Below are 27229 nucleotides of genomic sequence, written 5' to 3' on the forward strand. Positions count from 1 at the left end.
TAATGGCCTTTATTTGCATGCATGGACTAGGTTGCTTTGCGGCCTACTCACTAAAAAGAATCACATAAATCGGATACATTATGAGATTCATAATGGCAGGGGTCTCTAACCCTAATCCTGGAGAGTTGTAGTCCTACAGATCTCAGCTCCAAACCTATCCAAGATTTTCAGGTTTACTTGATAATCTGAAATCTGTTGAAACTGAAGTCTGCAGGATGGGAGCTCTCCAGTAGCGGGGTTGGAGATCCCTGCATTATGAAAATGAAATGGTTATGCAACTTATTGCTGTGCAATTATATAATAATGTATAATTAAACCAAGTACCAGTCACTTGGTTTAATTATACGTTTACAAACACTATGTAAGGTGATGTAACATCTACCATTGCTTGGTGAAATCAACTAAATGTGTATCTGAATGACTGGGAGTTTTGTAAGATGATGAAATAATTCCTCATGCAGATTTCACACAAAATCCAGTTATTTTAATACTGCATAACTGGAGGTTTCACATGAGGGTTAAAAGACTCCTACACACAAGATTCCCTCATGTTCAGAAGTTGCAAATTTTCCACATTGACCAATTAATAGCTGCTTGGTTTAAGGGACTTCTGTGCGAGTGATGCTTCATGCATCACTACACTACTGACAATGGAGAATAGACATTTTCTGTATGCTAAATGTCCCAGCTAATGTGACCGTGCCTTTAAAGAAAATGCTGGAGAAACAAGACTGGTAGATTCATTTATCTTGTGCATAATTACAGTCATATTCTTTACATTCATACTATTCATTCAGAGTGCATTTAAAATAAACTCAACACTTGTCAAGAACACAAGCACTGGGCTCATTTAGCGTCAGCTGGCCATTGATACATCCTCTTAATAATGCAGTGTGTCCAAAGCTCCACACAGCATCAAACACAGTGACATTAGCTGCTATGCAGCAGAGTTACATTACATCCTGGAACCTATAGGGGACATTAAAGAAGAGGCAGATGTTTGATGAATAATGTACTGTACACCATAACGCATTCAGCTTCACAGGGGTCTTATGCTAATAACATCATTAAAACCAATCAAAAGCCCATTTATAATTGCTCCATTATTAACATGACTGCACTGCCGTGGATGCTTGGAGGAGCATAAACTCGAGCATCACACACAAATGATCTACATACTCCCACTTAAATCATCTCACAGACTAACTGACATGGGTATCAAAGAGACAGCTAATCAAGTGGATCAAAAAAGTGCCTGGTTCTATCCACGACCCTCTTAGGCCTTGTTCAGAGCTACTGCACTGGAAAAAGAGAAGTGAAAAGGAAAGCTTGAATTTATCCCTGTCAGTCATGTTTCATCAAGTCTCATTTACTAAGCAGAGCGGATGTGGCCAGCACTCCCCCCCGCTGCGGCTGAGACCCTTGAGTCAGGACAGGAGGGGATTGAGGGAATGGCAACATGACTCCAGCTCTCTCCTTCTCATTCTTTTCCTCTTGTGCAATCTGTTCTTGTTTTTTGGCATTGTCCAGAAGCAATTTAACAGCCTGGTGGAAAACGACACGGGGGTCAGCTTTGGGGAGGGCAGGACAGTCACAGCTTGCACGGAGCTCCAAAGCCTATAACAACACAGAAAATGACACTAATTAATGAAGATGGATTTAAGCTGACGTACAAACCTTCCAACTCTTCATCTCTACCCAGGTGACACTGCTTTTTAAGGACTGATGGATAGATGTATGGATGGATGGAAATAGTGATATGAAATCTGGATAGAGGGATGGATGGATGGATGGACTGAAGCTATTCAAAAGATGGATGCATAGAAATAGTGATATGAAACCTGAATGGATTGGAAAAAATATTATAAATAAATAAATCTAAAATGTTTACATTTCTTTGCCAGCATGCTAGCAGCTTTCTACACTCTGTGTTGTCTGACTAATCCAACCGGTAAAATAAAACGGTTATGGTATGTTGTCGATAGGGTTGTGACGGTGAGGAAATTTTCCCACCGGTTAATCGATGTGTGACAACAACCGTAATACCGGGGTCACTGTTGGTGAAAAAGGTGTTCCCCTTTTCTTGATTTCCTTTGCTTTTAAATAGCTTGTTAAATCTGCATGCGCATTTTACTTTCACTTTCAAATAGCGGCAATTCGGCATGAAGCAATTGTTTGTTTAAAGTTCGTTTGAATTTTCCATCTTTTCCTTTGCTTTTAAATAGCTTAAAAGCACCATGAGCATTTTACTTTCACTGTCAAATTATGTTATAGGGCAGGTTATGCCTAATATAAAATAACAAATAACTTACATAAAGTTTAAATATTTATAGAAAACTGGGAATAGGCTAAGTATGCATGTATAATATGTAGCCGAATAAATAAGAAACGCAGAACATTTATTAGCAAAACATACAAGAAAGCGTGGAGGCATGGCATACACCTTGGTGTAAAAAAAAAAAAAAAAGACATTTAAATAAAATCACACAAAGATTTGAATTAAGTAAAAATCAGCAAACAATGTGGAACCAATTAAACAAGAAATTAATGTTTAAAAAAAAAAAAAAAAAAGTCAACAGGCTTTTCAAAATCCAAAATATTGCCAAACAGGTGATTTGCATTTAGTTTTTAAAACTAAATCATCTGCCATCATCCGTCTCACCTCACCTCACTCTTCTTGTCAGTCAGTCTCTCCTCACTGGAAAAAATTAAATCTGATCTGTGATGCGACTATTGTCCGGCACACTGAATTGAGCAGCCGCATTCGGTTTTTAATTGTAGTGTCTGTACTGAATTAAATTATTTTTATTACTATAAAAAAAATCAAAACGACGGTGGGATTTGGTGCCACGGTGGACGAGTGACGTAACCGGTGCTGTGGCTTAACACAGGTATCACCGTCAGCACGGTCTATCACGGCAAGCCTAGTTTTCCACACATTATGCAGACAGTTGCATTATTACTTTCACAAGCAGTTTCTCTAACCAACGGACCCCGTGTGAGACAACAATATCACAAATTCCCCACAAATGTGGCTTGTTTGGGAGGGTTAAAAGAAAAAAGACACTCCTCAAGAAAAGCCACATGCAGTAAGACACACCTTGAAAATTCGGAGGAAGATGAGTCTAAAATTTAATTATATTGATAAATATATCAACCAAAATATCAGCATTCCTCCAGTAAAGCATAGAGGAGGTAATGTCCTGTTCTGGGTGTTTCTCAGGAGCAGGGACTGGAGCACTTGTCAGGATAGAAGGAAAAACGGATGGGCAAAATACTGTCAAATTCTTGAGGAAAATCAGCTGTCCACTGCCAGAAAGTAGTCAATGGGAAGAAGATTTACCTTCCAACATGACTGACTCAAAGCACACAGAAAAACTGAGCACACAGTGGCTGAAGGAGAAAAAAGTGAATGTCCTTGCATGGCCTCATCAGAGCCCTGATTTAAACCCCATCTGTGGAATGACTTGTAGACTACAGTCCATAAACACTCACCATCAAACTAAACTGAACTTGAGCAGTTCTCCAAAGAAGAGTGAGGAAATATTGCAAAGTCTAGATCAGTGGTCAGCAACAGGCGGCCCGCGAGCCAAAAGCCAGATTATTTTGATAGCGCCTGGTTCTGAAATAGATCTGTGATGACAGCAACAGTAACTCACAATCAGTTCGTCTTTACTGCGTTTGCCTTCAAAATAAAAGTACGAGTGTTTTTGCAGCAATGTTTTATTTTGAGATGAACTGAAAACTGAAAAGTTCTGAAAGACATTCAAAAGAGTCTGTGGATCGCTAGACACATCTCTAAAATAGCCGTCATGAAATGTGTGGCATGAAAAAAACTAACAGTGAACCTTTAAAACGTAAAAGTAGGCTACGTCAAAATTATTACAGTAAGTTAGGCTCCACTGTGTAACAAGTAAATTAAAATGATACTCCCCAACAGACTAAAAGCTATAATTAAAGCAAAAGGTGGTTCACCATAATTCTGACACATGTGGGTGATCCTTTATCCATTCAGTCAATCTGTTGGAGTAGTTGTTGAATGGAAGGATTGATGGATGAACACCGACCAGGATATCTTCTACATTAAAAAAATCCAGACTCATTTACAAAGACCGATGTGACAAAAACACGGCCCCTACTGCGTTTTGTCTGTGACCTCTGAACTATGACCTCCATTAGGGGGTGATGGAGAAACATCCCTCATAACACTGGATCAATAATGCACTTTAAAACACGAACAACCAGCACAAACACAAAGGACACTTAATGTCAAATAGTTTCTAGTCAAATTATTATTCTGCCCTGGGGAAAACATATTAGACTGAGCTGCTAAATACTCACTCAAACCAGGAAGACGGGCAATTTTAAGCAACACTGCAATGTTTGAAAATCAGGCCATTAGGGAAAGTCTACAAAACAAATTAAACTTGGTGAAAGAGTGACTGCAACAAAGATTATTGAGGACAATTACCCAAGAGGGACACGGCAATTGCATGCTTACCATCAACGAGACGCAGAACACTTTTAAAAAGCATTCTTCAAAACTAAGAAGTATTGATTTTACAAATAAAAAACAAAACCGTTCTGTCTGTATATATAGTTTACTTGGAACTACTAAGTTATATGAAACCCTACAAGCAGGTATTCACCCAACTGACACACATAAAACACATCATGCCACTGGAAATCTGAACTTCGTCAGACAAGCCATTCTCAAACAGACACTCTTACACAAAGGTGACCACTACCAAATCCACTTGTATTCCTGAATAAGACACCGGGAGATAGAGGGGAGTCCACACACACTCCACTATGGTAATTCTCAATAGCAGGCACACAGACGACGAGTCTCCATTGGATCAGGTTAAAGAGGGTGAGAACAGAGATGGAGGGTGCTTTAGGGTAACTTTTCCAGAGCAGTAATAGCCTCCACTCAACAGAATTCACATGCATTATAGTTGATGGACAATTGGAGTCCTGGCCATCTGCTCTTTCTGTGTTTGAAGTGAGCAAGTACACAAGCAGCAGGACTGTTAAGAGTTCAAGCTCAAGGTTAAGTAAGGCCCCTGCATGCCACTTAAATACATTCATGCATACTTCCACCGCAGCTTAGCATCGTATATTAAACAGCCATTTTGTAGAGCTATGGTGTGTGACGGAGAGAGAGCATGTTTCTTGTAGATGGCTGTCCATAGTGCTCTACAGTTCACTCTTTAAACAGTATGTTAACGTGAGCTCTTTGTTTAAAGCAAGCGGTCAAGAGTTGGCCCCTGCTGGTAGATACAGTAACTACACCATCTGCCTTTCTCTGCTGACGGCTGTAGCTTAAAAGTGTGAAAAATGATTTATAATTTCCCATCTGCTTCCTAACATCACAAGATACTTCCATAAACATTACACTTACACACATCCAGCACAGGAACATGTACCAACATCACTTTTTTTTATTTTTTTATTCAGAACATAAGCATTACTACGAAGAACTTAATATTATACCGTAACAATAAAAACATTATTTACAAAACACTTTTTATCATTATTATTATTATTATTATTATTATTATTATTATCAATATTATTATTATTTTTAGCAATAACAATATACTTCTGTTCAAATGACTGAAAGAAAATAAGATCTGAAAGACCTTATTTTTATTTTTAAAGAAAATACAAATTATTACTTTTCTTCAGCAAGAATAGAATAAATTGATAAAATGTATATTCTACAAAGCAAACTATTAAAAAATTATAAGTTTTCCAAAATAATAAGCAGCAACACTATTTTCAGCATTGATAATAACAATAAATGTTACTTGAGCATCAGATCAGCATATAAGATTGATTTCTGAAGGATCATGTGACACCGAGGACTGGAGTCAAGATGCTAAAAATTCAGCTTTGATCACAGGAATATATATATATATATATGTATGCAGCCTTGCTCACCAAAGCTGCATTTATTAGATCAAAAATACGGTAAAAACTTATGTAAAATATTGTTATATTGTGAATATATATATATATATATATATATATATATATATATATTTTTTTTTTTTATTTTTTTATTTTTATAAGTCTTACCAACTCCAAATGGTAATGTATTTACTTTGCCAAAATATTTCCATAAATATTTTGTGTTCATTTTTCTTTCTCATATGAGAATGTGCATTTTCCACAATGCATCCATGTCACCAGACACAAGTGCTGATCTGTATATGTTAAGCAAATGAACAAGTCTTGGGCCGGCAGCAGAGCAGTAACAACAGCGGGATCACATTGTGCTTTCACACCAACAGAGAGGCTCTTAGCAGAAAATCAACTCATTATTTCCTTAACTTGTAAAATGATTACCTTGAGTGCTCCACTGAGATTTAATGCATACAAATAATTATGAAATCTCATTTCCAGGAGGGATGGGTCATATTTATATCCAAATTGTGAATAATTTATGCCGGGCAAGTGGATAGCAAACTAGTGCAGGTGACACCTGGACTATAAACACTTTCTTGTTCAGGGGTCTTGCTGCTATTTTATGAGAGGAAATCAAGGGGGGATTTTAATGCGAGTTTGATTCATACTCCACAAATCCCTGTCATGCATTTCATGCAGTGCACTATATATCGTGATGTGCTGCATAAATGGCTCACATGGTGAATTATTTAGCCTCGGCCCCTAATGAAGGCTTTATTCTGTGGTTGCGAGTACTGATCTAAAGGTTTCCACCATTTGCATGTTGAGTTTTCTGACATCTCTGCGATTCATGGATCCTCCAGGCCTTGTCATGGCTCTTGAGTTTTCTTCTCCCCTCCAGCAGAAGAGCATTTATCTGTTCATTTCCACTATGAACGTGTTCTGAGGCATGTGTGTAGAGGGTTGAGTTTGCTCCAGAGCAGAGGGGTCTCCAGACGTCTTGTTAGCTTTGTTGCGGTCTGGATTTTAGACGTGTCTGCGAAGCCTACAGTGTGTTTCTGATGGATACTTTTTAAATCAAGAGAACAGTCTACCCAGAACATATACCTCAATTTAAATACAGGAAACAGCTCTCCCATGAAGAGCTAAACAGTGCTCATGCTGAAGGTGATTATCAGGTTTAACACAAATGAGAAGAGTTCATTAAGGTTGAGTGCTACAATCATTAAAGACATACCAAAACACTGACATTCGGAAATTAATCTTCATTCTTATTTCTTTTCTTTTTGTCATTAGAGTAGAAATGCAAAACAGAAGCTTTTTCACTAGTGGTCTCAGACTTTTAGACCCCAGTGAAGGTCAAATTATTAGCACTATTAAAAAATGAAATTAAGAAATAAATAAATAAATATATATATATATATATATATATATATATATATATATATATATATATATATATATATATATATATATATATATATATATATATTTTTTTTTTTTTTTCAAAATGTTTTGAATTGTCAAATATACATAAAAAAAAAATGATTTGATAATTTTTTTTAAATATAAGATATAAATACTAACAATAACTGTACATTAGTAAGTCCATTTTAAATTAAATTTTATATTATTATTAAAATAAATTATTATAAAAAATATCAGTTTATTAAAAGTTTTATGTTAAATTTTACTAGATTTTAAATATTTATTAAATAATCTTTAATATTGAGTATTTAAAATAAACTATTTGGAAATGTATTTATTTACATGTAATTTTGTTGTTGTTGTAGTTGTTGTTATTTCATGATTATTATTTCATTTTATTTTTAAGCAATACTTTTAGTCCTATATGTTTGCCTTTTTTTTTTTCTTTTTTTTTTTTTTTTTTTTTTAAGAAAACTGAAAATTACGAGGAAGGACAGAAAAAAGTGCTACTGGGAATGCAAATGAGAAATGATGCATTGGCACCAAAGCTTAGAACGGTTAAAAACAAGTATGCTAGGCCACGGCTTTGATGGTTCTTTCTTTTAGATCAGTTCCTTAACCATCTGAAAATGTTGTTACCATCTCAGCCATCAATTTAATGCTATACACCACTGTACATGTTACGGTTTGCATTTGTGTGATAAGATTTCACTCATCTAACATTGATGGTGTCTAATGATGCATGTATTTGCTTTTGCGTGCTTTACCTCAGGGACGAGGCGGTCCAACTGTCTGACACGGTTTTGGTGGGAAGGGTGTGTGGACAGCCACTCGGGGATGGTGGGTTCACCTCTCAACTGATCATAGATCTCCATCTGCTGCCAAAACACTGGGCCTGCCCTCACGTCAGCACACGCCTGACAGAAACACACAGCAATCTCAGTAAATACACATACACAGACGGTTGATAAAGCTGTGTCACCATCAAAGGAAGCAAACAAGGAGATGACACACACACACACACGAGCGCTCGAAGCTCTGGACACGTCATCAGCCGGAGCTGAGAGCAGGCTGGATCATGAACAGCATGACTCATGACTAGTCTAGCAAGCCTCGCACCGTTACCGCAGCACGTGCCAGTGTCCTTCACCCAGCCGGCTGTGGCAGGCCGGATCTGAGCCCGTTTACAAGCAGCAGGCGGCCCGTTATTACTACTAGAAGAGGTAGAAGGGAATCAACGGTTTCTCCATAATGATGCCAAGCATGAGATCAGGAGACATGCTGTCAGGAAGAGCACTACACCATGAATCAGAGAAATGGCTTCCTTCATGAAGTTTGTAAAGAAACAGTGCCATCTAGAGGTCATGTAGGATACCGCTTTCACACTTTTAATTTATCCTAGTAATAAGAAGTTACTAATTATTACTAATACAACTTTTATTTAGAGTGACATATAGGTGAAGTGTGTAATTCCTAAGTATGCCATGCCTTTAAAAGTGAACTTGTTTGTAATTGTAGTCAAGTATATATGGAAGCCCCATAGAGGTCATGAATTATTATTATTATTCTTTCATGTGTTCTCGTAATCTCCACAATTGTTTTCTCATGATGTCTGACACATCATCTGACAGCAGCACTAACTGACTTACCAAATTAAATAATAACATAACTATTTTGACAACAAGCTGTCCTATATATATATATATATATATATATATATATATATATATATATATATATATATATATATATATATATATATATATATATATATATATATATACACACACAGCCTATCCTACATAACGAGAAAAATAAAAATAAAAATCATATTTTTATTTTAAATGGATAAGGGAGATAAAGTGGGTTGCATCCAATGTGCTCTAAAAGATTTTAGAATAATTATGAATTCTCTGTTTTTAGACCATTTAAACGTTAATTACACAAATTAAAGGTTTAGCACCCCTGAAAAAAAAAATCTAAGTATTGTATTGTAAAATAATGTATTGTATCACATTTATATCCAAATGCTAATTAATTTACATAATCTACATGAAACGAAACCCAAATCCCAAACCCTAGCTATAACAGTTTTTGTTAACTGAAACTAAAACTATTAAAAAAAATTCAGTAATTTAAACAATGCTGAAATAAAATATTAATAAACACTAGTTAAAACTAATAATGAATAGAATATAAACAATACTAAAATAACACTGAGCTATAAACGGCTTAAATCATCTTCATTTAGTCCGATTTCCTGATCAGAAAATGCTGTTTGTGTCAAGTTTGAGGATTTTTTATCAAGACCGACACAGACGGTTTTCAGAAAATGATTGATAATTCAGTTATGGGGTGTAAAACATGCTCAATGCCGAACGTCTACTCGCAGCTATTCTTCTGCGACACAGCACTAAGCTGCTTATCCATGGATTGTAATTTATTAAATATATGAGCTACTTACACTGTGAAACTTGTCTTATAGTGCATTTTAGGTGGACATTCAATTCGTGTTCCCATGGATTAATAATAATAATAATAATAATAATATCTGCAGTACCTTTGCAGCCAGCTTCAGGCCGACCTGGTCTGCCTCTGCCTCCAGCTTACGACTGAAGGGCCGGTCAAATAAGAACTACAACACAGAGAGGAGACAGAGAAAATGAGAGAGAAAATCTGCAGTTAAATGAGCTTTTCTGACAGAGCACACAGAAGACGGACAGAATAAAGTGACCCATATATGGAGAACAAAATGACTAGGAGATAAAAAGCCCATCCATTAAAATGTAATTTATTTTGAAAGTAACAGGGCAAAGATGATAAAAAACAAGGAAAGAAAGGGATGGAAATATCCACATTGAAAGGAGAGCAAGAGAGTACACAGTATCTAGAAGAAAAACACCATAAAAAAACAAAGTACAATTAAATTGAAAGTGGGCCTTTGTTTCGCACAGCACAGTGATTCAGAAAATGCTAATTCAATATCCATTTAGAGAACAAATAAATGTAGCTGAATTTTAACCAACCTCAAATTGAAGTCCTCAGAAACCCAAATAAGATCTCCTCTGAGATACTGTTATTGTTTTACAATGCTGGCGAGAGAGTACTTGAGAAGGTTTCTTTTAGTTCTTTTAGAGTTTAATTGGTAACGTTTAAAGCGTCTTCTAGGGATTTCAGAATCAATATAAGGAGTGTTTGCATCATTAATGGACAAACCCAACCTAAACTCACTCCCTTAAATGTTTTATACTGAATACTGAAACTAATATATATATATATATATATATATATATATATATATATATATATATATATATATATATATATATATATATATATATATATTAGTGCTGGGCCGTTATCAGCATTAACGTGAGACTCTTATCGGGCGATAAAAAAAATAATCGGCATTAATCTATTCTCAAAGTTGGGTTGGGAGCTGGATCTATACTAGGCGAGCTATGATGACTTTCACCTTGATATTTTAGCGCGGATGTATATCTAGCCAAATTGCACTGTAGGGGGCGAGAACAAGTCTTCGAACCTGTGTGTATGCCTACTGTGAAATTACCACATCAAATGTGACGTGCTAACATGGATGCAGCTGAAGCTGCCGGGTTGTGTCAGGGACTGTTTTTATTTTATTTATTTATTTATTTATTTTTATCTCGCCAACCTCGCCAAGACGCACACCTGTTTCACACATAATCCGTCTATGGTACGTATGCAGTCCGTGTGCGTTACATATGTGGTGCAGAAGCAGCACGGACTCATACTCATTGTGCTTTCACACAGGACGCGTTTGCAGTCCGCTACTCGGTACGTGAACCATCGCTGCACTGCTGCAGACCGCTCCTGGAACGCACTGACGGACCGCAACCGCGTGAACGCTAGAATCCGTTAACATGGGTGTGTAAAAAAAATATGAAACGCATACGCACTGCAGACGGATTATGTGGGAATTAGTTTACAGCTTTCTCAAGCACTTTGTGATGCACCACCTAGCTTGAGAAACCTGTTCTAAAAAACTTACTTTTAGTCATTATTTTATTTGGGTAGCACACATATTCTGAATGCCTTTAGCAGAATTCAAATGAGCCATTTTAAGCCAGATTAATCTAGATTAATTTCAAGACTACAGTGAGATTAATCTAGATTAATTTCAAGACTACAGTGAGATTAATCTAGATTAAAAAAAATAATCTTTGCCCACCACTAATATATATATATATACAGAGAGAGAGAAATAACTTATAATAAATAAATTCATACTTTAACTTGTTTGTTATAATAAATTCATACTTTTATTCAGCAAGGATGCATCAAATTGATCAGAAGTGTCAGTAAAGATGTTTAAAATGTAAAAAAAAAAATTCATATTTCATATGAATCCTGCACTTTTGACATTTCTTTAAAAAAATGTCCTCATATATTCTAAATAAATAAATATATCTGTCTGTCTGTCTGTCTATCTATTCACCTACTCACACACAAAATATACAAATGTCATATTATTAAATTATAATATGTGCAAGTATTTTCATAAAATACATAACCCATTAAATGTTATATTTTTTTTATATATTTTATGTAAACATATATTTACATTGGTTCGGGACTAGCGAGATAAAGGGCCGGAAACAGTGGAAACGTGTTGAAAGAAGGCAGATTATGAATCAGTTGAAAAAAAAGAGAAAGAGAGAGATCGTAAGGTCCTCCGTCACCTGCACTAGTTTGCTCTGTATCCAGTGTCCCAGCACTGCAAAGCTGTCCCGAGGACAGATCGCCCAGATCGCCGTTAACAGGATCAGAGACAACAGCTCCACCACGTGAGACAAACTGGCCTGCTCTGCCTGAGAAAGAGAGAGAAATTCACTATGGGCTTCTGCTTTTGGTGATTTTGTCGTTTATCTACTTTGCTACTGTAATTTGTTTGTAATTCTGTGTTGAGAACCTTTTGTTTTTCACTCTTGCTAAGCAGCCCATTCGTTGACAGCATGCCCAATTAGGAACAATGCAGAAAAACAAACACGCGTTTAATAAAGAGAGACATGATGAATCACACTGACTCATAATTATGATACACACTGTATTGAAAGAAGGGCAACAGATATGCCAAAACACGTGTCCATGAGTGGCCGGCTAAATGCCGCAAAGCGGATTTGTTGGGTAATTACGCCAGCTTCATGGTAATACAGTCGCAAACGATAATAAAAGGTGTTGAATTCTGAGATTATGTATTTCTAGTGATATGTGTAATGAGGAAAAAAATTTAATAGAAAAATTTAACATAGTAATACAGAGTAAAAAAAAAAAACTGCAGAAATTAAAAATAAATACATAATGTGAAGAAACGATAACATTTTTTATTTTTTATTTCTGCTGTCAACTAATTTGGTTTGGTCCTCACACAAAGCTATCGCATTAAAAAGACTTCAATAGCTAAAGAAAAAAAAAACAGCAAACAAATCATAAGTGAGACTTTGAAGTATTGTCTTTCGACAGCCAAGGTGTCACAGTACTTCAGTGTGGAAAAGAGCTGCTTGGACATTTTGTGAAACATCTTCTTTTGAAATAAATTTAGAAATATATTTTCTTTTTAAATCCTAATTTTCTGTGATGACAAAGCTGAATTTTCAGCAGCATCACTCCAGATTTAGTGTCACATGATCCTTCACCTTTCAGTCTAATAGGCTGAATATGTAAAATAAATGAATCAATAATGTGTCAAATATAATATTGTTTTTCATTTTTCCTGTTTGAAATCTGTTCCAGTGTCTGCCACTAGCTTGTGCAGCTTTGAAATAACAAAGGAAACTCTCATAAGCCTAACAGCATGTTGCTTGGCTTTAAAGGGACTTTTTAATGCCACCGAAAAATGTACTAAATCATTTTATTTTTCCCCAGCATTATATTAGTCCTAATATCAGTGTAAGCACCTTCACGCTAACCAGAGCCACAAGCATGGCATGATGCAACAGCTCCGAAACTAAAACATCCTTTAAACCGATCTCTTAACCGCACCGAGTGCCTCTGAGACAGGACGCCTCCTTCTCTTCATTTAAACCAAGAGAAGAGATGAAAGTAAAACATGACACACGCAAAAGAGAGATAAAGCGAGCACTTGAATCTAATGAAGGGTCTTTTACTCTCTGAAAAACGTTGAGAGACACTGCAAATGAAGTACAAATTTAGTTTGATCCAAACTATAAAGGCCAGAGGCAGTGTGAGGACCCTAGAACCACCTGACAGTGGGTGCAGACATCAGATTATACGTTTACATTTAAATCAAAATGCCCCCAAGGGAGAGATTACTTCGAGAAATTAACACTAACACGAACTTCGAGAAATTAACACTAACACTTCTTGGTTACTTTACTTTCAGCATAATTCATGATTGGGCTAAAATAGATTTTTATGAAATGACAAAAATAATGTCCATTGGGGCGTTTCTGTGGAGAGGTTTGACAGTGTGGGCGGGACTTACTGCATGACCAATCAGAGCGTGAGCCATCTCATGTCCCAGTATGAAGACCAGCTGATGGATGTCTGCTACAGCCTCCAGCATTCCTGTGAAGATGAAGACATTCCCATCCTGACACACACACACACACACACACACACACACAATCATTCCAGCTGTTAAATCAGAATAATTTCCTAGTAATCAGTCTCAATATTTTCTTTAATCATCTGCAGTGAATTAAGAACACTTCTCTCTCTGTATGAAATGCTCAGACACGTAGCTCATAAGAAAAATGTCCAAAACTGTCTGGGAAATTTCACAAACAGGAAATTCAAGAATGAGGGTTAGATTACAAAGTATCTTTATATTTTAATTAGGACTGTTAGTCAATTCAAATGTTTAATTTAACCAATTAGCCCACGTGATGTTGTTCAAATTAATTGTAAATTAAATTTGGCCGTGAAAAAATACCCATAAAAGATCATTTTAAGCCATTATTGTGTTAAATGAGAAAAGTATCAAGTAGAGATTACAAAAAATCTTTAGTTTATACAAAGAAAGTCATTGGAAACAAATCAGTTCGTTCCCAAGAGTCTTCAAATTACCTTCTTTTATGTTCCACCCAAAAAGTCCTAAGGGTGAGTAAATGATGACAGTAATAATTGCTGTATGTCCCTGAAATCATCTTTACCTCCATTACAATCGTCATCCATCTAAACTTTACTGGTGAGATCCTGGTCTGCTTTATTCACCTCATTCAGACTAGCCCTGACTTCATATTTCTTATTAACAGAGGGATGTTTGTTCCCAACAATCGCTGCAGAAATTAATGTTATGCATGATGACGAAATTCAAATTCTGAGTAAATATAGTGTTACTTTCCCTAAAAATGCTGTATCAGTGCTTCATATTGTATTTTTTTTTTTTTTTTTTTGTATGTAAATAATGCTTAACATAGTATATGTTGGATAATGAAGAAGAAAGTCTTCTTAAATGCATGCAAACTAAAATTGGCGAAACAAAAGAAGTGAATAAAACCAATGAATAGATTTGGATTATTATTAGATTAGGCCTTTGGTTGTTACAAGATATGACTCACAGGCAAAACAAATGCATTGATTGTGGGGCCGTCCACCACATGGACTGTCCAGGGGACAGAGGAAATCTCAGCAACGTCCTGGTTTCTCTCGGCCAGAACCCGAACCACTTGCTCCACCACCTGATGCCTGGGATCTGACGGAGCGATCAGAGAATCCTTGAACTCCTCCATGTACTGAGAGAGAGAATGAGGGGGAAAGAGGAGCGACAATCCATGAAATAAAATGATTTGTGAAAATAAATGCTACATTTTATTTTGATAATATCCCATAGCACAGGAAAACCAAATTCAGACTAATCATTTTCAGGCACTGGAGCTTGGCTTGCAACTGGATGCAACCAAGAAAATAAGCGTAAATAGACTAAACAAGTTGTGTGGACATGAGCAAGACTGAGTTCGCACCGCTTCCCCAGAGACTCGAGCCAGTTCCATGAAGTTCTCCCTGCTGAACAGCAGCAGTCGGGTCCTGCCTGTAACTGGAGATTCATCCAGGTGAGTGAGTAAACAGATGGAGACGAAGAACAGCAGTCCTGTCCCTGCTCCCACCAGGTGCCAACGTCGACGCCACGTCCATTCACGAAACAGCTGCTTTTTATTGGGCGGCAGGGCTAACCACCATTTTCTGATGCTCCTAGAGACAAAGAGAGAGATACATGTGAAATAAGAATTTTTTGCATTAAACTTTAGCTCCCCATCACAGAAAACCAAGAACTTCGGTGTTACACGCACCCCATTTACTAACCACAGTAATAAAAAGTACATGTGGACAGTATAAGCCATATAAGCATTTTTTTTTTTTTTTGAATGAACAAAAACCCTCACCTGCCCAGTATGATGGCCGTGAGCTTCTGTAGGGGCTTCAGTAGCATCCATATCAAGGGCGCAGGTAAAGCTCTCAGTCTGCCTGAGGTGTGAAACTCGCGCGTGGGCTGAATGATCCGCGGCACCCGTTCAGCTGCAGGTCTGAACGCAGTTATACAGGTGTTAAGTCTTGATCTTGATCTCAGACAGAGAGAAGCAGCAGCAGTGACAGATGAGTTTGTCCTCGTGAGATCAGAGGCACAGAGTGATGCACGGCGGAGACACAGTCTCTGTACACAGCATCTGATCGCTGAAGGGAAGCGGTTTGAGGCTCTTATGATGGACAGCATATCAAGTTTGACCAGACGAATACAAATCTGCTCCATTGTCAAAATAAAACACACTAGACATTCAACTTCATTCCCTCGTTTGCGTAATAAATATAGTGATAAACTAAATCACAGTTTTAAGGTTATATGGTCACATTATGCATTTTTAAATCCACGTACTAACTTAATGTCACAAGTCAATGAAAGTCTACATGTAGCAGGTGTGATGATCGAGGGCATTACACTTATTAGACTTTAACCAGATCGCGAAAACTTTCAGTGTTGTTAGACTTGCATTGCTATGACTTCTTAATTATACACGCTAATTATTTATAAAAGTTTATCTGTCTGTTTTGAGAAGTTCTTCATTGTAAAGTTGCCCTCCAAACTCTCTTCCGCGAGATTCACTGCGACAGTTAAATCTCTCCCCCTGCGAACAGCAACACTTCACAATGGTTCCGTCCGTCAGACACAATCATTCATATTTTAACACCACACGATACCTTTTATTGATTTATTTTACTTACCTTCCATGGTTTTCTGGTCATTTTTACCCGCTTTTAGTAGACAATACACAATTACTAACGATATTTTTCACTCTGCAATTTAGTAAGACTTATGGTATATATGGTATTCAAATCTTGAATTCTAGTGTAAAACCCAACTGCGTCGGTGTTTATATGCAAATGATATTATGAAATGCTAAAGTGAATTATGGTACAGCTTTATGTGAAAATTCTTTAACATTTCGTTTTTACTCAAATTGTGTGAATCTTTCTCATAATCAGTGGCGGTTCTAGACTACAGTAATTAGGGTCCAAGCAGGGGCCACTTGTGCTTTCAGGGGGCACACTTTTAAAATTAATCTTACCCTTCATCCAGTATTATTTATTCTGTCAACTTTTACCATTTCTTATATCACTGCCATATATAGAAGTAAGGTATAACGATTTCAACTCAAATGAACTGTTCATCATGTTTAATTTCGCAAATAAGTTTGTACTGTAATGTCAGGGGCATCATGCACTCATTTTTTTCTTTTGGGGGGGGGGGGGTCACGCTTGTCATGTGACACACAGCAGTCACTGTAACCTATATAGGCTATACATATATTTTTTCCCTCTTTATTCGAAATATTCCCAAACAAGTTAACTATTTCATGAAATATTCTCAAATATGTAAGTAAATGCGTTTTGCACCTTTATAGATTGTTAGTTGATCATAATGGGCAGAGTAGACCAATACTGTAATCTACGAATAAAAACCCATATTTTACTGAAGTACCAGATATGGATGTCATGCCATAAAATATTTTAATATGACTGACTTTGTATTTACAGTGAATTTAATAAAAACGTAAGTTACTTGTTACAATACGTTCATTGTATAGAAAGAGATCAAAGAACATTTTTCAAAGATTATCATTGACTTCAGTCTAACCAGAGTTCATGCACTCTCAAAAACTTCCATTATAACCACAGAAGCTGTTTAAACTGTGCTCTACCCCTGTTCATAATACTTTTATTTATAAACTAGGGGTAATCCAGTTCTCCACCCATGATTCGGCATGCACTTGCACCATGGTTCAACTTCAAGCTGCAGTCCATAAGTTTTGCCTCTTTGTCGCCACCTCTGTTTGGAAACCTGCGATTGCAGCTGTTTGTGGAACGCTCTTCCTTTTGTGTGTTGTGCGCCGGCTCAGCTTCAGTATGGATGGATCTAATGTTTTGAGGAGTATGTGTGGCAGGCACTCAGTCACCGCACCGGTGTGGATATTTAACGTTACCATACTTTGCAATCACATATTCTAGCCTACATCTTGGAATATATAAACACAGCACATAGCGTGACTCTGAAACGGTGATACAAACAGAACCATGAGGACATTTCTTGAACACTGTGATCAAACTGAATTACAAAACATCATCACACTACAAAAAACGAGGAATGTTTTTTTATAAATATAAAAATCTACATGGAGGTTATGTTACAGCTACGATGATACATTTGTTTTCTGGAGTAGCAGATTTCTATGTGTCAAGTTTTTCCATTGAGGTAATAGATTTATTGCTATTATTTACACAGTTTCTGTACTAATAGCCTGTGTAACAGGTACATCCTCGTCTTCATTACAGCTTTTAACGTGGCTGACGGGTCTTGTAGTGTACAGTTCATCTGGGCTGTCAGACTCATTGGTGGCCTGGCTGCTGTTGATTGGCTCTGAGGAGATGAATGACAGTAACGGAGGCTGCGTAACTGTTTCCTGAACACGAGAGGAGGAAGAGCCAGTCTTGGGGAGAAAGTGTGTGTTAAACAAGGTTTCGATCTGTACCAGGAAAGTCTCTATGTCAGTGTCTGAGACCTGCTCCAAAATCTTCTGAATTGATGTAAGCATCTACGGACAGACAGACAAAATAAATCATTTTGAATTATATTTAAAAACATTTTTTTTAAATAATTTTAATTATTGAGCACAACTCATTCAACTAACACGTACCAATAAATGCATATAAATATTGATTTATTCACTGTGAAATCAATTATTATTGGTGCTTAATCATTAATAAATTGCTTCATATTTTTTGTGAAAATTCTTTTCAGAATTCTTTGATGTAGAGAAAGTTTAAAATAACAGCATTTGTTTGAAAAAATATATATTTTGTAACATTATAAAGGTATTTATAGTAACCTTTTGGGTAATTTCATTTGTCCTTGTCGAATAAAAGTATTTATAAAAGAAACCTTATGTTTTTAATAGTACTTTTGAATGGTAATATATTATGGTTTCTACAAATCATATGAAGAAGCACAATTGTTTTCTAGATTGAGCAGTAAATCAGTATATTAGAATGATCTCTAAGGATCCTGTGACACTGAAGACTGGAGTAATGATGCTGAAAATTCAGCTTTGCCATCACAAGAATAAATTACTTTTTTTTTTTGTTATTCTAAATTGAAATAATATTTCCCAATATTACTGTTTACATTGTATTTTTGATGAAATAAATGCAGCCTTGGTAAGCAAGGTTTTCTTTCAAAATGTTTTAGGTAAGCATGTTTTCTTTCAAAAACATTAAAAAATCTTAATGATCCCAGACTTTTGACCAATCATGTTTTAAATTAACTATTCAGTTTGACAATGATGCAATGATGATAATCTTGGATATTTGAGAGAATCTAAATAATTCAAATAAACTGTATCACTGTGAACTGGATTAGAAATGGCTCAGCAGACAGCATAAAATCTCAAAATACATCTGCTGTGGGTGCGATGTGAAGTCTAGATGAGATTTATTACCTTTTCCAGGCAAGTCAGAGAAGAATCTCTGCGGAAGAGCCTGTCCATTGGTACACTCCTGAAGAAGAATAAAATATAATCACATGAGAGGTAAGCAAGCTATAAATATATATTTAAAAATTTTCTATCTAAATATATATTGTTGCAGTTTATTCCTGTGATGGCCAAGCTGAATTTTCAGCATTCATTGTCACATGTTCCTTCAGAAATCTTTCTAAAATGCTGATTTGCTGATGATTTCTTACTATTATCAGTGTTGGAAACATTTGTGCTGTGTAATATGTTTGTGGCAAATGTCCTACTTTCTTTTTCCCAGGATTATTTGATTAATAAAAAGCCGAAAAGGACGGCATTTCCTTGAAATAGCAATTTTTGCTACATTATAAATACCTTTACTGTCACTTGTCACTTTATTGATGTTTGAAATAATGTTCAACCACTATTACTACAAATACTAATACACAATGTTAGAAATACACTACATTCAAATACTCTGAATGTAAAATATAATTCATTTTATATTACTACATTATTATTTGAGGCTACCTTAAGAAAATGTGAAATATGTGCAGCATTATGTATCTTGATATTCCTATTTTCTATGAGTCCTAGCTTCCCTCTCCCAGCCGAAGACGAGGTTGCCCACACATAAAGCACGCAGCTCACCCATGAGACAGCCTGTACTTGAACACCACCCATTCTGCTCTTCTCATCACTTCGGACCAATCAGGATGCTCAGATGAGTACTGGATGTTAAACCGGTATGGAAACCCTAAAACACAAACAACACAAACTGATATGAATTCAGCTGCAGCTGTTGTTGGGCTCATTTTATGATCTACACCTATTCTTTAACAATCATGACTCTAGCACTTGCTACAAAGACCATTAAACATTTAGAGAACACAGATAACCAAGTATAAGACTTACTCTGAGGTCCAGAGGGTCCGGTCTCCTCCTGTACCAGCAGACAGGTGGTCTGAGACAGGGGAGATGGGTTACTCGAGTTATACGGGCTGACAATCATCCCGATGAACGGAGCACCTCCTCGAGAGAAATAACTCTGCCATAAAAACAGACAGAGAGGACGTGACACATAAGCAAAGACACCGTCCTAGTCCAACAACAACATAATACAGTGATGCGTTACCTGGTATTTGGCCTGAGTGTCAATGTCTCTGAGAGAGGGGTTGGGGTCGAAGGCCGGATGAGAGTGGTACCAACCAACCACACTGTGACCTTTGACCCCGAGCAGCTCCGAGGCCTGAGTCTGAGAGACGGGGTCCATCTCACACTGCAGACCTGTGCTCAGGCTGTTGCATGGTTCTGCTGCACAGATCTGCACAAACATCAGCAAAATAACAAACTAAGCATCCTGCGGTTATTCTCACAGCATTCTTCAACTAACCAGACTTAACTGACCTTTAACACCTTCTCGTCCTCTTCATATGTTCCTCCTAAAAGGCCAATTACCTCTCCCATGGATACATGAGCATGCTAGGAAAGGATTTGACTATTAGTACAACATCATAATATGGAAAAAATAAATTAAGAACAGCAAGCTTAACTCAGTCTGGAAACCAGCTCTACATGATACTCACTATGTCCATGATGATAAGAGCCTCAGCACAAACGATCACTCTGAACGGTTCCTGAGACAAGAGCACAGCAGACTAAATACATTTGATCAGATTTATTTCTATACAACAAAATTATTGACAGTGTTATTTTATTACCACCGAGATACTATTATAATTTATTAAAGTTAATTAAAGTTTTAGGATTTTAAAAATATATATCTATGTAGTTTTTATACATTTTTATTTCAGTTTTAGTTCTTTAGTACATCAAGTTAAACTAACGGAAAATGAGAAACTGGCAACTATCTGAAAATAAATAAGTTGTAGTTTTTATTTATAATTTATTTTGTTTAAATGTTTCCTAAATTCCTAATTATGGAATTTAGGTGACGGATGGAACACCTTATATGACTTTTGCTTTGATTTCTGCCTGATTTACAATTTGGACAAGTCAATGCAAGTTGCCTGAAGCCAGTTTTAATCTCTAACCATTGACAAGTTGTCAAGTGTATGATGGCTAGTGTTTTAAAGGGGGGGTGAAATGCTATTTCATGCATACTGAGTGTTTTACACTGTTAAAGAGTTGGATTCCCATGCTAAACATGGACAAAGTTTCAAAAATTAAGTTGTACGTTTGAAGGAGTATTTTTGTTCCAAAAAAACCTCTTCCGGTTTTTCACAAGTTTCGGAAAGTTTTTTTCGAGTATGGCTCTGTGTGACGTTAGATGGAGCGGAATTTCCTTACATGGGTGCTAAGGGCGCGTTTGCCGGAAGAGCACGCGCTCCCGTATAGCAGAACACTGAGAGCACAACAGACTTCACTGATCAGAGCGAGAGCATTGCAAAAAGTCACAAAAGGAGTGTGTTTTTGGTTGCCAGGGCAAGACAACCCTGCAAAGATTACCAAAAAACTGTTACAAAAAAAACAGCATTAAGGGACCAGTGGATGGAGTTTATTTTTACAGAGCATCAACGGAGTTGTGCAAGTGTTTTTGTTTGTTCCCTGCATTTCGAAGATGCTTGTTTTACAAACAAGGCCTAGTTTGACGACGGATTTGCACATCGTTTATTTCTTAAGGATGATGCAATCCTAACGAAAAAGGGTCACGATCGTGTGTTGGAACCACAGGCGGTGAGTAAAACTGCTTAAAATATCTCTGCCTCCTTGTTAGTGCGTCCCCTCCCATCGGAGACCCGGGTTCGAGCCCCGCTCGGAGCGAGTAGTTGCTGCTGCTGCTCTCGTTCAGTTTCAGCCTCTGGATCTGATTCTGGATCATAAATAAACGGCTGAATCTGACTGTTAGTCATGGTTTGTTTTGTATGATGGTTTTTTCCTCACGGTAATGTCACAGCTTCCAAACGCTTTCAAGCCTACTGGCGCTTGTGATTCTTTAGCTCCGCCCACACATCACGCCTCCAGCGGCTCGTGTTTTTCCGGGATAAATCGGTACTGACTATCTTTCTCTTATGAATATAATAAAACTAAAGACTTTTTGGAGTTATGAAGGATGCAGTACTACTCTATAGGTACTCAAGATTAACAGGAGATTGAGTGAAAACGAGCATTTCACCCCCCCTTTAAAGACTGATCATACATTATTAATAAATAATTATCATTATTACCTTTGTTTCCTCTCCAAAAGCTTTGCATGGAATGAGCTGGAATGGATCAAAAGAGCTGCAGAGGACAAAGACAAGGAAAGATCTTTAAAAACAAACTATTAGCTATTAATGATGTTCAGTTCTAGAGGTTAAAAGCTTCAGTTTTGTAAGTGAGTGTGTTTACCCTCTCTGCTTGGCTAGTTTAGATGGTCTTGGTCCTTTCTTCTTCATCTCCTCTCTCCTGATGGCCAGTTCCTCTGCGCTCAGATGCTGGATGACATTTCATTTTGTAAACAAGTATCATTTACTGAAATCATTGTTGAATCTTAAAAACAGATTCTGATCGTATCAGGCCATAATTGCAATCTACAGTTCTTTCCTGTAGGTTCTATTTCAGAATTGTTTCTCATACCTCATATGTCTGACCCTCTAGATCTTTAGCATCACACCAGTTCCCCCACATGTCCCGAATGCGCCGCTTCCTTGTGCGCTGCAGACACACATTACATTAGAACAATAATTAAATCAGTAGAGAAATTTAAACCGTTCTGGTAGTAGATAATCATCCACAGATAATGATGATGAGAACTGGAACTCTTTCTCACCACAGACTGCAGCCTCTGGGCAAGATGATATGTGTCCAGGCTGTCTTTGTTCTCCTTTAGCCGAGAGCGATCAACCAGCCGCGGACGGTTATAGATCGCCTGATCTGCAGAGGAATGGAGGGAGAAAGAAAGAAAGAAAGAAAGAGTTTAGTGAAGGAAATGCACTCAAGAAAACAGGAGAAAAATAAGAGAAAACTGACTGAGCAACAAGCATTACCGCAGTTGAAGTTAATGGCTCCAATGAGCTCCAGGTAGGTGTGTATCCGACCGATGCAGTTGACATCCCCACAATTCTTCAAGCCTGGACGCACCGACGTCTTGTTCAGGTATTTGGGTCTACTTCTCCCCCTGAACAGACATCAGAGAAGTCAGTTTTCAAAAAAGGTCAAGTTTTTAATATGCCTACAATACCACTCAAAGGTTCAGACTTTAGAGTCAGTAAGATTCTTTTGAAAGAAGGTTGTTTGAAGTTTAAAAAAATCAAAGGATTCTAGATCAAAGCATCAAAGAATACTGAAAAAGTATAATGGTTTCCATAAATATTTTAAGCTGCACAACTTTTCTCAATACTGACAGAAAACAGCTAGTTTAAATTGTAATGATATTTCACAATATTATGTTTGTTTTCTATATTTTTGATTAAATAAAATAACGGGCATACAATTAAAATGTTTTTATAATAAAAACAGAGTATAAAAACAAGAAACCATATACAAAACATTGTGTAATTTTTACTGTTTCGTACAAAAATAATAATAATAAAAATGAAAAAAAAAACACTCAAATAGTTAGAAGGAGAGTCGATGTAAGAACTTGAAAATGTTCCTCAGAAGTGCACAGAATGACGTCTCACCACTGGTCCAGGATGTAATTGCGGATTTTTAGATATCTCTCAGGAGTTTTTGATAAACGTCCTTCAAAGAATTCTGGGATGGCATGCTTCTCCTCATCTGTGATGGTGTTTAAGTCCAAAACAAGCTCCTGTTCAGGAAATCTGAGCTCCTCCTCCTCCTCCTCTTCCTGGTCTTCCTCCTCCTCTTCAGGACATTCATCTGATTCAGTCTTATCTGGAGTATAAGAATACATTAGCTAAAACAGCTAAAGCTAATGGGTAACAGAGAGTAAATGAATGTTAGTGATGTCGAGGTACCTGTGCTTTCAGTGCTCTCCTCCTCAGACAGGCTGTGTTTGCCTGGACTGTCTGATTTAGAGAAACATGTCCCACTTTGCTCCTTTTGTTCAGGATCAATGCCAGTATGAGTGATGCCAGTGTCTGGATCGATAGGTCCATCTTCAGCTGTGCTTCCTGATTCAGGCAGGGGGGTTAAAAGTAGGTCTGATGGATGTGGCAGTGGACTGGGTTCTTCTCTGTGGTTGCGCTCTGGGGAGCCTGGGGGCTCTGGCTGGTTTTCAGACTGAAGCCCCTCGTCACTGAAGTCATCAGTGATGTCCACATCTTCATCATCTGAAAGCTGCTCGATGCGCACAGCATTGTTCAGGGCTGAGATGTGAGGCTGGATCGAGGACACAGACGTGGCGTCTGAGGTCACATTAGAGGAGGGCACTTCAGCAGCTGTGTCCGTTTTAGACTAAAGTTCAAACACAAATCAAATTAATATGGTACTAAATGAACATAATCCAAGAACGTGGCATTTACAGTTTCAAGTTAGATGTTAAAAATATCCCCTCGGATGTCTATATTTATCATTATTCCTGTTAATGAGTTCATTTAAAAGCTGTAAACATCTGAACTGGAAGCGTATGGATTTTCATATGGTAATGTGGAAATGGGATGAAGTCATACCTTATTTTTAAAGTACTGCCTAGCATAGCTCTTCACCTGTAGAACTGACCTAGTGCCGATTAGTTTGGCAATCTTTGTCCACCTGTGGCCAAACTGAGCCTAGAAACCATTAAAAAAATATATATATATATTCCTTATATGAGAGAGAGAGAGAGAGAGAGTACTATTTCCTCTATGTTCAGAAAACATACCAGCCCTTCCTCAAAGAGATCCTTCTCCTCTTCAACCCAACGAGTCTGAGCTCCAGAACTCTTCACCAAAGTCCTTTAAAGACATTCTGAGTCAGTAACTGTACTGATGAACACACACACATTCAAAAGTTTGGAGTTGGTAAGATTTTTTTTTAATGACTTTTTTTTTTTTTATAAGTTTTTTACACTCACCAATCTATTTGATCAGGAACACACAAACATACACGTTTTTAAATATTAGAATTAAAAATGTTGGTTTTCTATTTTAATTTATATTACACTGTAATTTATTAATGTGACAGCAAAGCTGAATTTCCAGCATCTATTACAAATCAAAAACTTCTGTGACAATGTAAAAGTCTTTACTGTAATTTTTGCATTCTTGCTGGATTATACGTTTTTACAAATTCTTACATGCCTCAAACTCTTGAACGGTTGTGTGGGTGTTTACATATTCATGAACGTAAATGGATAAAAGAAGGGAGCTCACTTTTTGACTTTAGTCTTCTCATTGGTCCATGCCACCTTTGGTGCTTTCTTACTGGCAAAATAATACCTTGCTTTATTAAGAAAATCAACCACGTTTTCCCACATTCTTTCCATTATTGGATGTGAAAACCAAACATAAACAAACAAGAACTGAATGAGTGTGTTGTGAGGAGTGTGAAGGATACTGTTCCTCCAGCAGCATGCTCTCGATGGCCTGTCTGTTCTCATCGCTGATAGAGCTGTCCTGCGTCCACGGCTGAACACACACAACAACAACAACAACACATCACATCCACTTTCAGAGTCTCTGTACACGTAGTGTTAAAAAAAAGTGACAACAGTTTTCATTTTGGGGTGAGCTGGCCCTTTAAGATCCATCTTACTGTTACCATTATACTGCTGTTTGTCTTCCAAGCAGACTGTAAGTACTGATCCTGGAGAATCTCAGCACTGCTCAGGTCGCTGTTAAGAGAGCATGCAAATAATAAAAGATGTTAGTCACTAGTAACTAATTACTGTTAGTGCTGAACAGATCATGTTATAATGATTTGATGCCGAATTTAATGAGCGGATATTGTGTACTATATAGCAGGTAACTGAAGCTCCAGTTGCATTAAACTCGTTTCCTAGCCGATGTTAAAATAGAGCATTCTATTCTAATGCAATATTGCATAAAATAGTGTAGCTGTGTTCGTTTAACTAGAGAAGTTCATATTAATCCAGTCACTCGTTTTAACATCGCTCCGGTCTCATTTCTGATCATCGGTGAATTCAGATTTATCAAAATACAAGTACACAATATTTTCCAAACAGCGGAGATGAGGGAATGATCTCGTACCCGACTCTTTCATCACATTCATCTCCCTCGATATCAACAACATCCAGCTCGTCTGCCATGTTTGCGGCGGATGTGAGACTGTGAGCGAGCGTCAGAGAGAGCGAGAGGAGTGTACTCGTCACAGCGCCGCTCACTGGCAGGAGGACGCTACTGCTGCGCGTTGCGCTAAATTCAGCAGGTGCATTTTTACTTGAAAATAAGAACCAATTTATATAAGGACGTTTCCTAAGTGAGGATGTGTCCTTTTGAGGTATCAAGGCTAGAGTCCTTCTCACCATTAAACGCTAAAATGTGACAGTCTAGTAAGTGCACATGTTTCTGCCCCTGCGGTCATTACATTAAAATACTAATAGAATTATAGTTTGAAGAATACTTTATGTTTGATTTATTAATATTTACAGACTTTATACTTATGCACCACAGGCAATGACAACCATCAGTGGTCTCCCAGTGGTTAACATTTATGCAACATAGTTTCACATTACAGTATGAGCTTGATTTATAACAAAACAAAACGTCTTGGCTTCAACTTAATTTTTTTTCTTAGTTTCTTTGTCTTGCATAACATAATGAAATGGAACTGCATTGATTCATTTTCATCTAATTTATATTTCATGAATCGGAAAAGATTGTGGGTGATTAAGGGAAGTGAAGGACTTCATCTCTCAGATATGCAGCTTTATAAGAAAGCGTCCTTCCGTTTGAGGAGCGCTCATTGTCTGATCACCCTCAGACTGCCTGTAAAGGGTCCTTCATCAAAGATTTAACGGGTCCATTCCATATCTT

The 27229-nt window shown here is 37.1% G+C and overlaps 3 protein-coding genes across 3 annotated transcripts in view; 1 reads left to right on the top strand and 2 right to left on the bottom strand.

The window, feature by feature from the left end:
- LOC113063237 (serine/threonine-protein kinase MRCK beta-like) overlaps positions 1 to 27229 on the top strand; it is a 492601-nt gene that overhangs the window by 28525 nt on the left and 436847 nt on the right. The window lies entirely within an intron of this gene.
- Positions 726 to 16479, bottom strand: LOC113063245 (metalloendopeptidase OMA1, mitochondrial-like). The gene is made up of 8 exons (XM_026233497.1): positions 15729 to 16479; positions 15309 to 15537; positions 14907 to 15080; positions 13829 to 13936; positions 12066 to 12194; positions 9902 to 9976; positions 8109 to 8258; positions 726 to 1617 (listed from the first exon to the last, which is right to left on the bottom strand). Exons 1-8 carry the CDS (start codon positions 16091 to 16093, stop codon positions 1366 to 1368), a joined length of 1482 nt encoding a protein of 493 aa, XP_026089282.1. The 5' UTR covers positions 16094 to 16479; the 3' UTR covers positions 726 to 1365.
- On the bottom strand, positions 17331 to 26555 carry LOC113063239 (histone H2A deubiquitinase MYSM1-like). The gene is made up of 20 exons (XM_026233487.1): positions 26444 to 26555; positions 25995 to 26067; positions 25791 to 25861; positions 25607 to 25672; positions 25117 to 25189; positions 24926 to 25024; positions 24272 to 24710; positions 23975 to 24188; positions 23339 to 23469; positions 23122 to 23225; positions 22929 to 23006; positions 22701 to 22786; positions 22538 to 22592; positions 20936 to 20986; positions 20757 to 20831; positions 20485 to 20673; positions 20265 to 20397; positions 20001 to 20106; positions 19335 to 19392; positions 17331 to 18431 (listed from the first exon to the last, which is right to left on the bottom strand). Exons 1-20 carry the CDS (start codon positions 26500 to 26502, stop codon positions 18114 to 18116), a joined length of 2478 nt encoding a protein of 825 aa, XP_026089272.1. The 5' UTR covers positions 26503 to 26555; the 3' UTR covers positions 17331 to 18113.

The sequence above is a fragment of the Carassius auratus genome, chromosome 45, assembly GCF_003368295.1.
Source record: "Carassius auratus strain Wakin chromosome 45, ASM336829v1, whole genome shotgun sequence".
NCBI classification, from domain to species: Eukaryota; Metazoa; Chordata; class Actinopteri; order Cypriniformes; family Cyprinidae; genus Carassius; species Carassius auratus.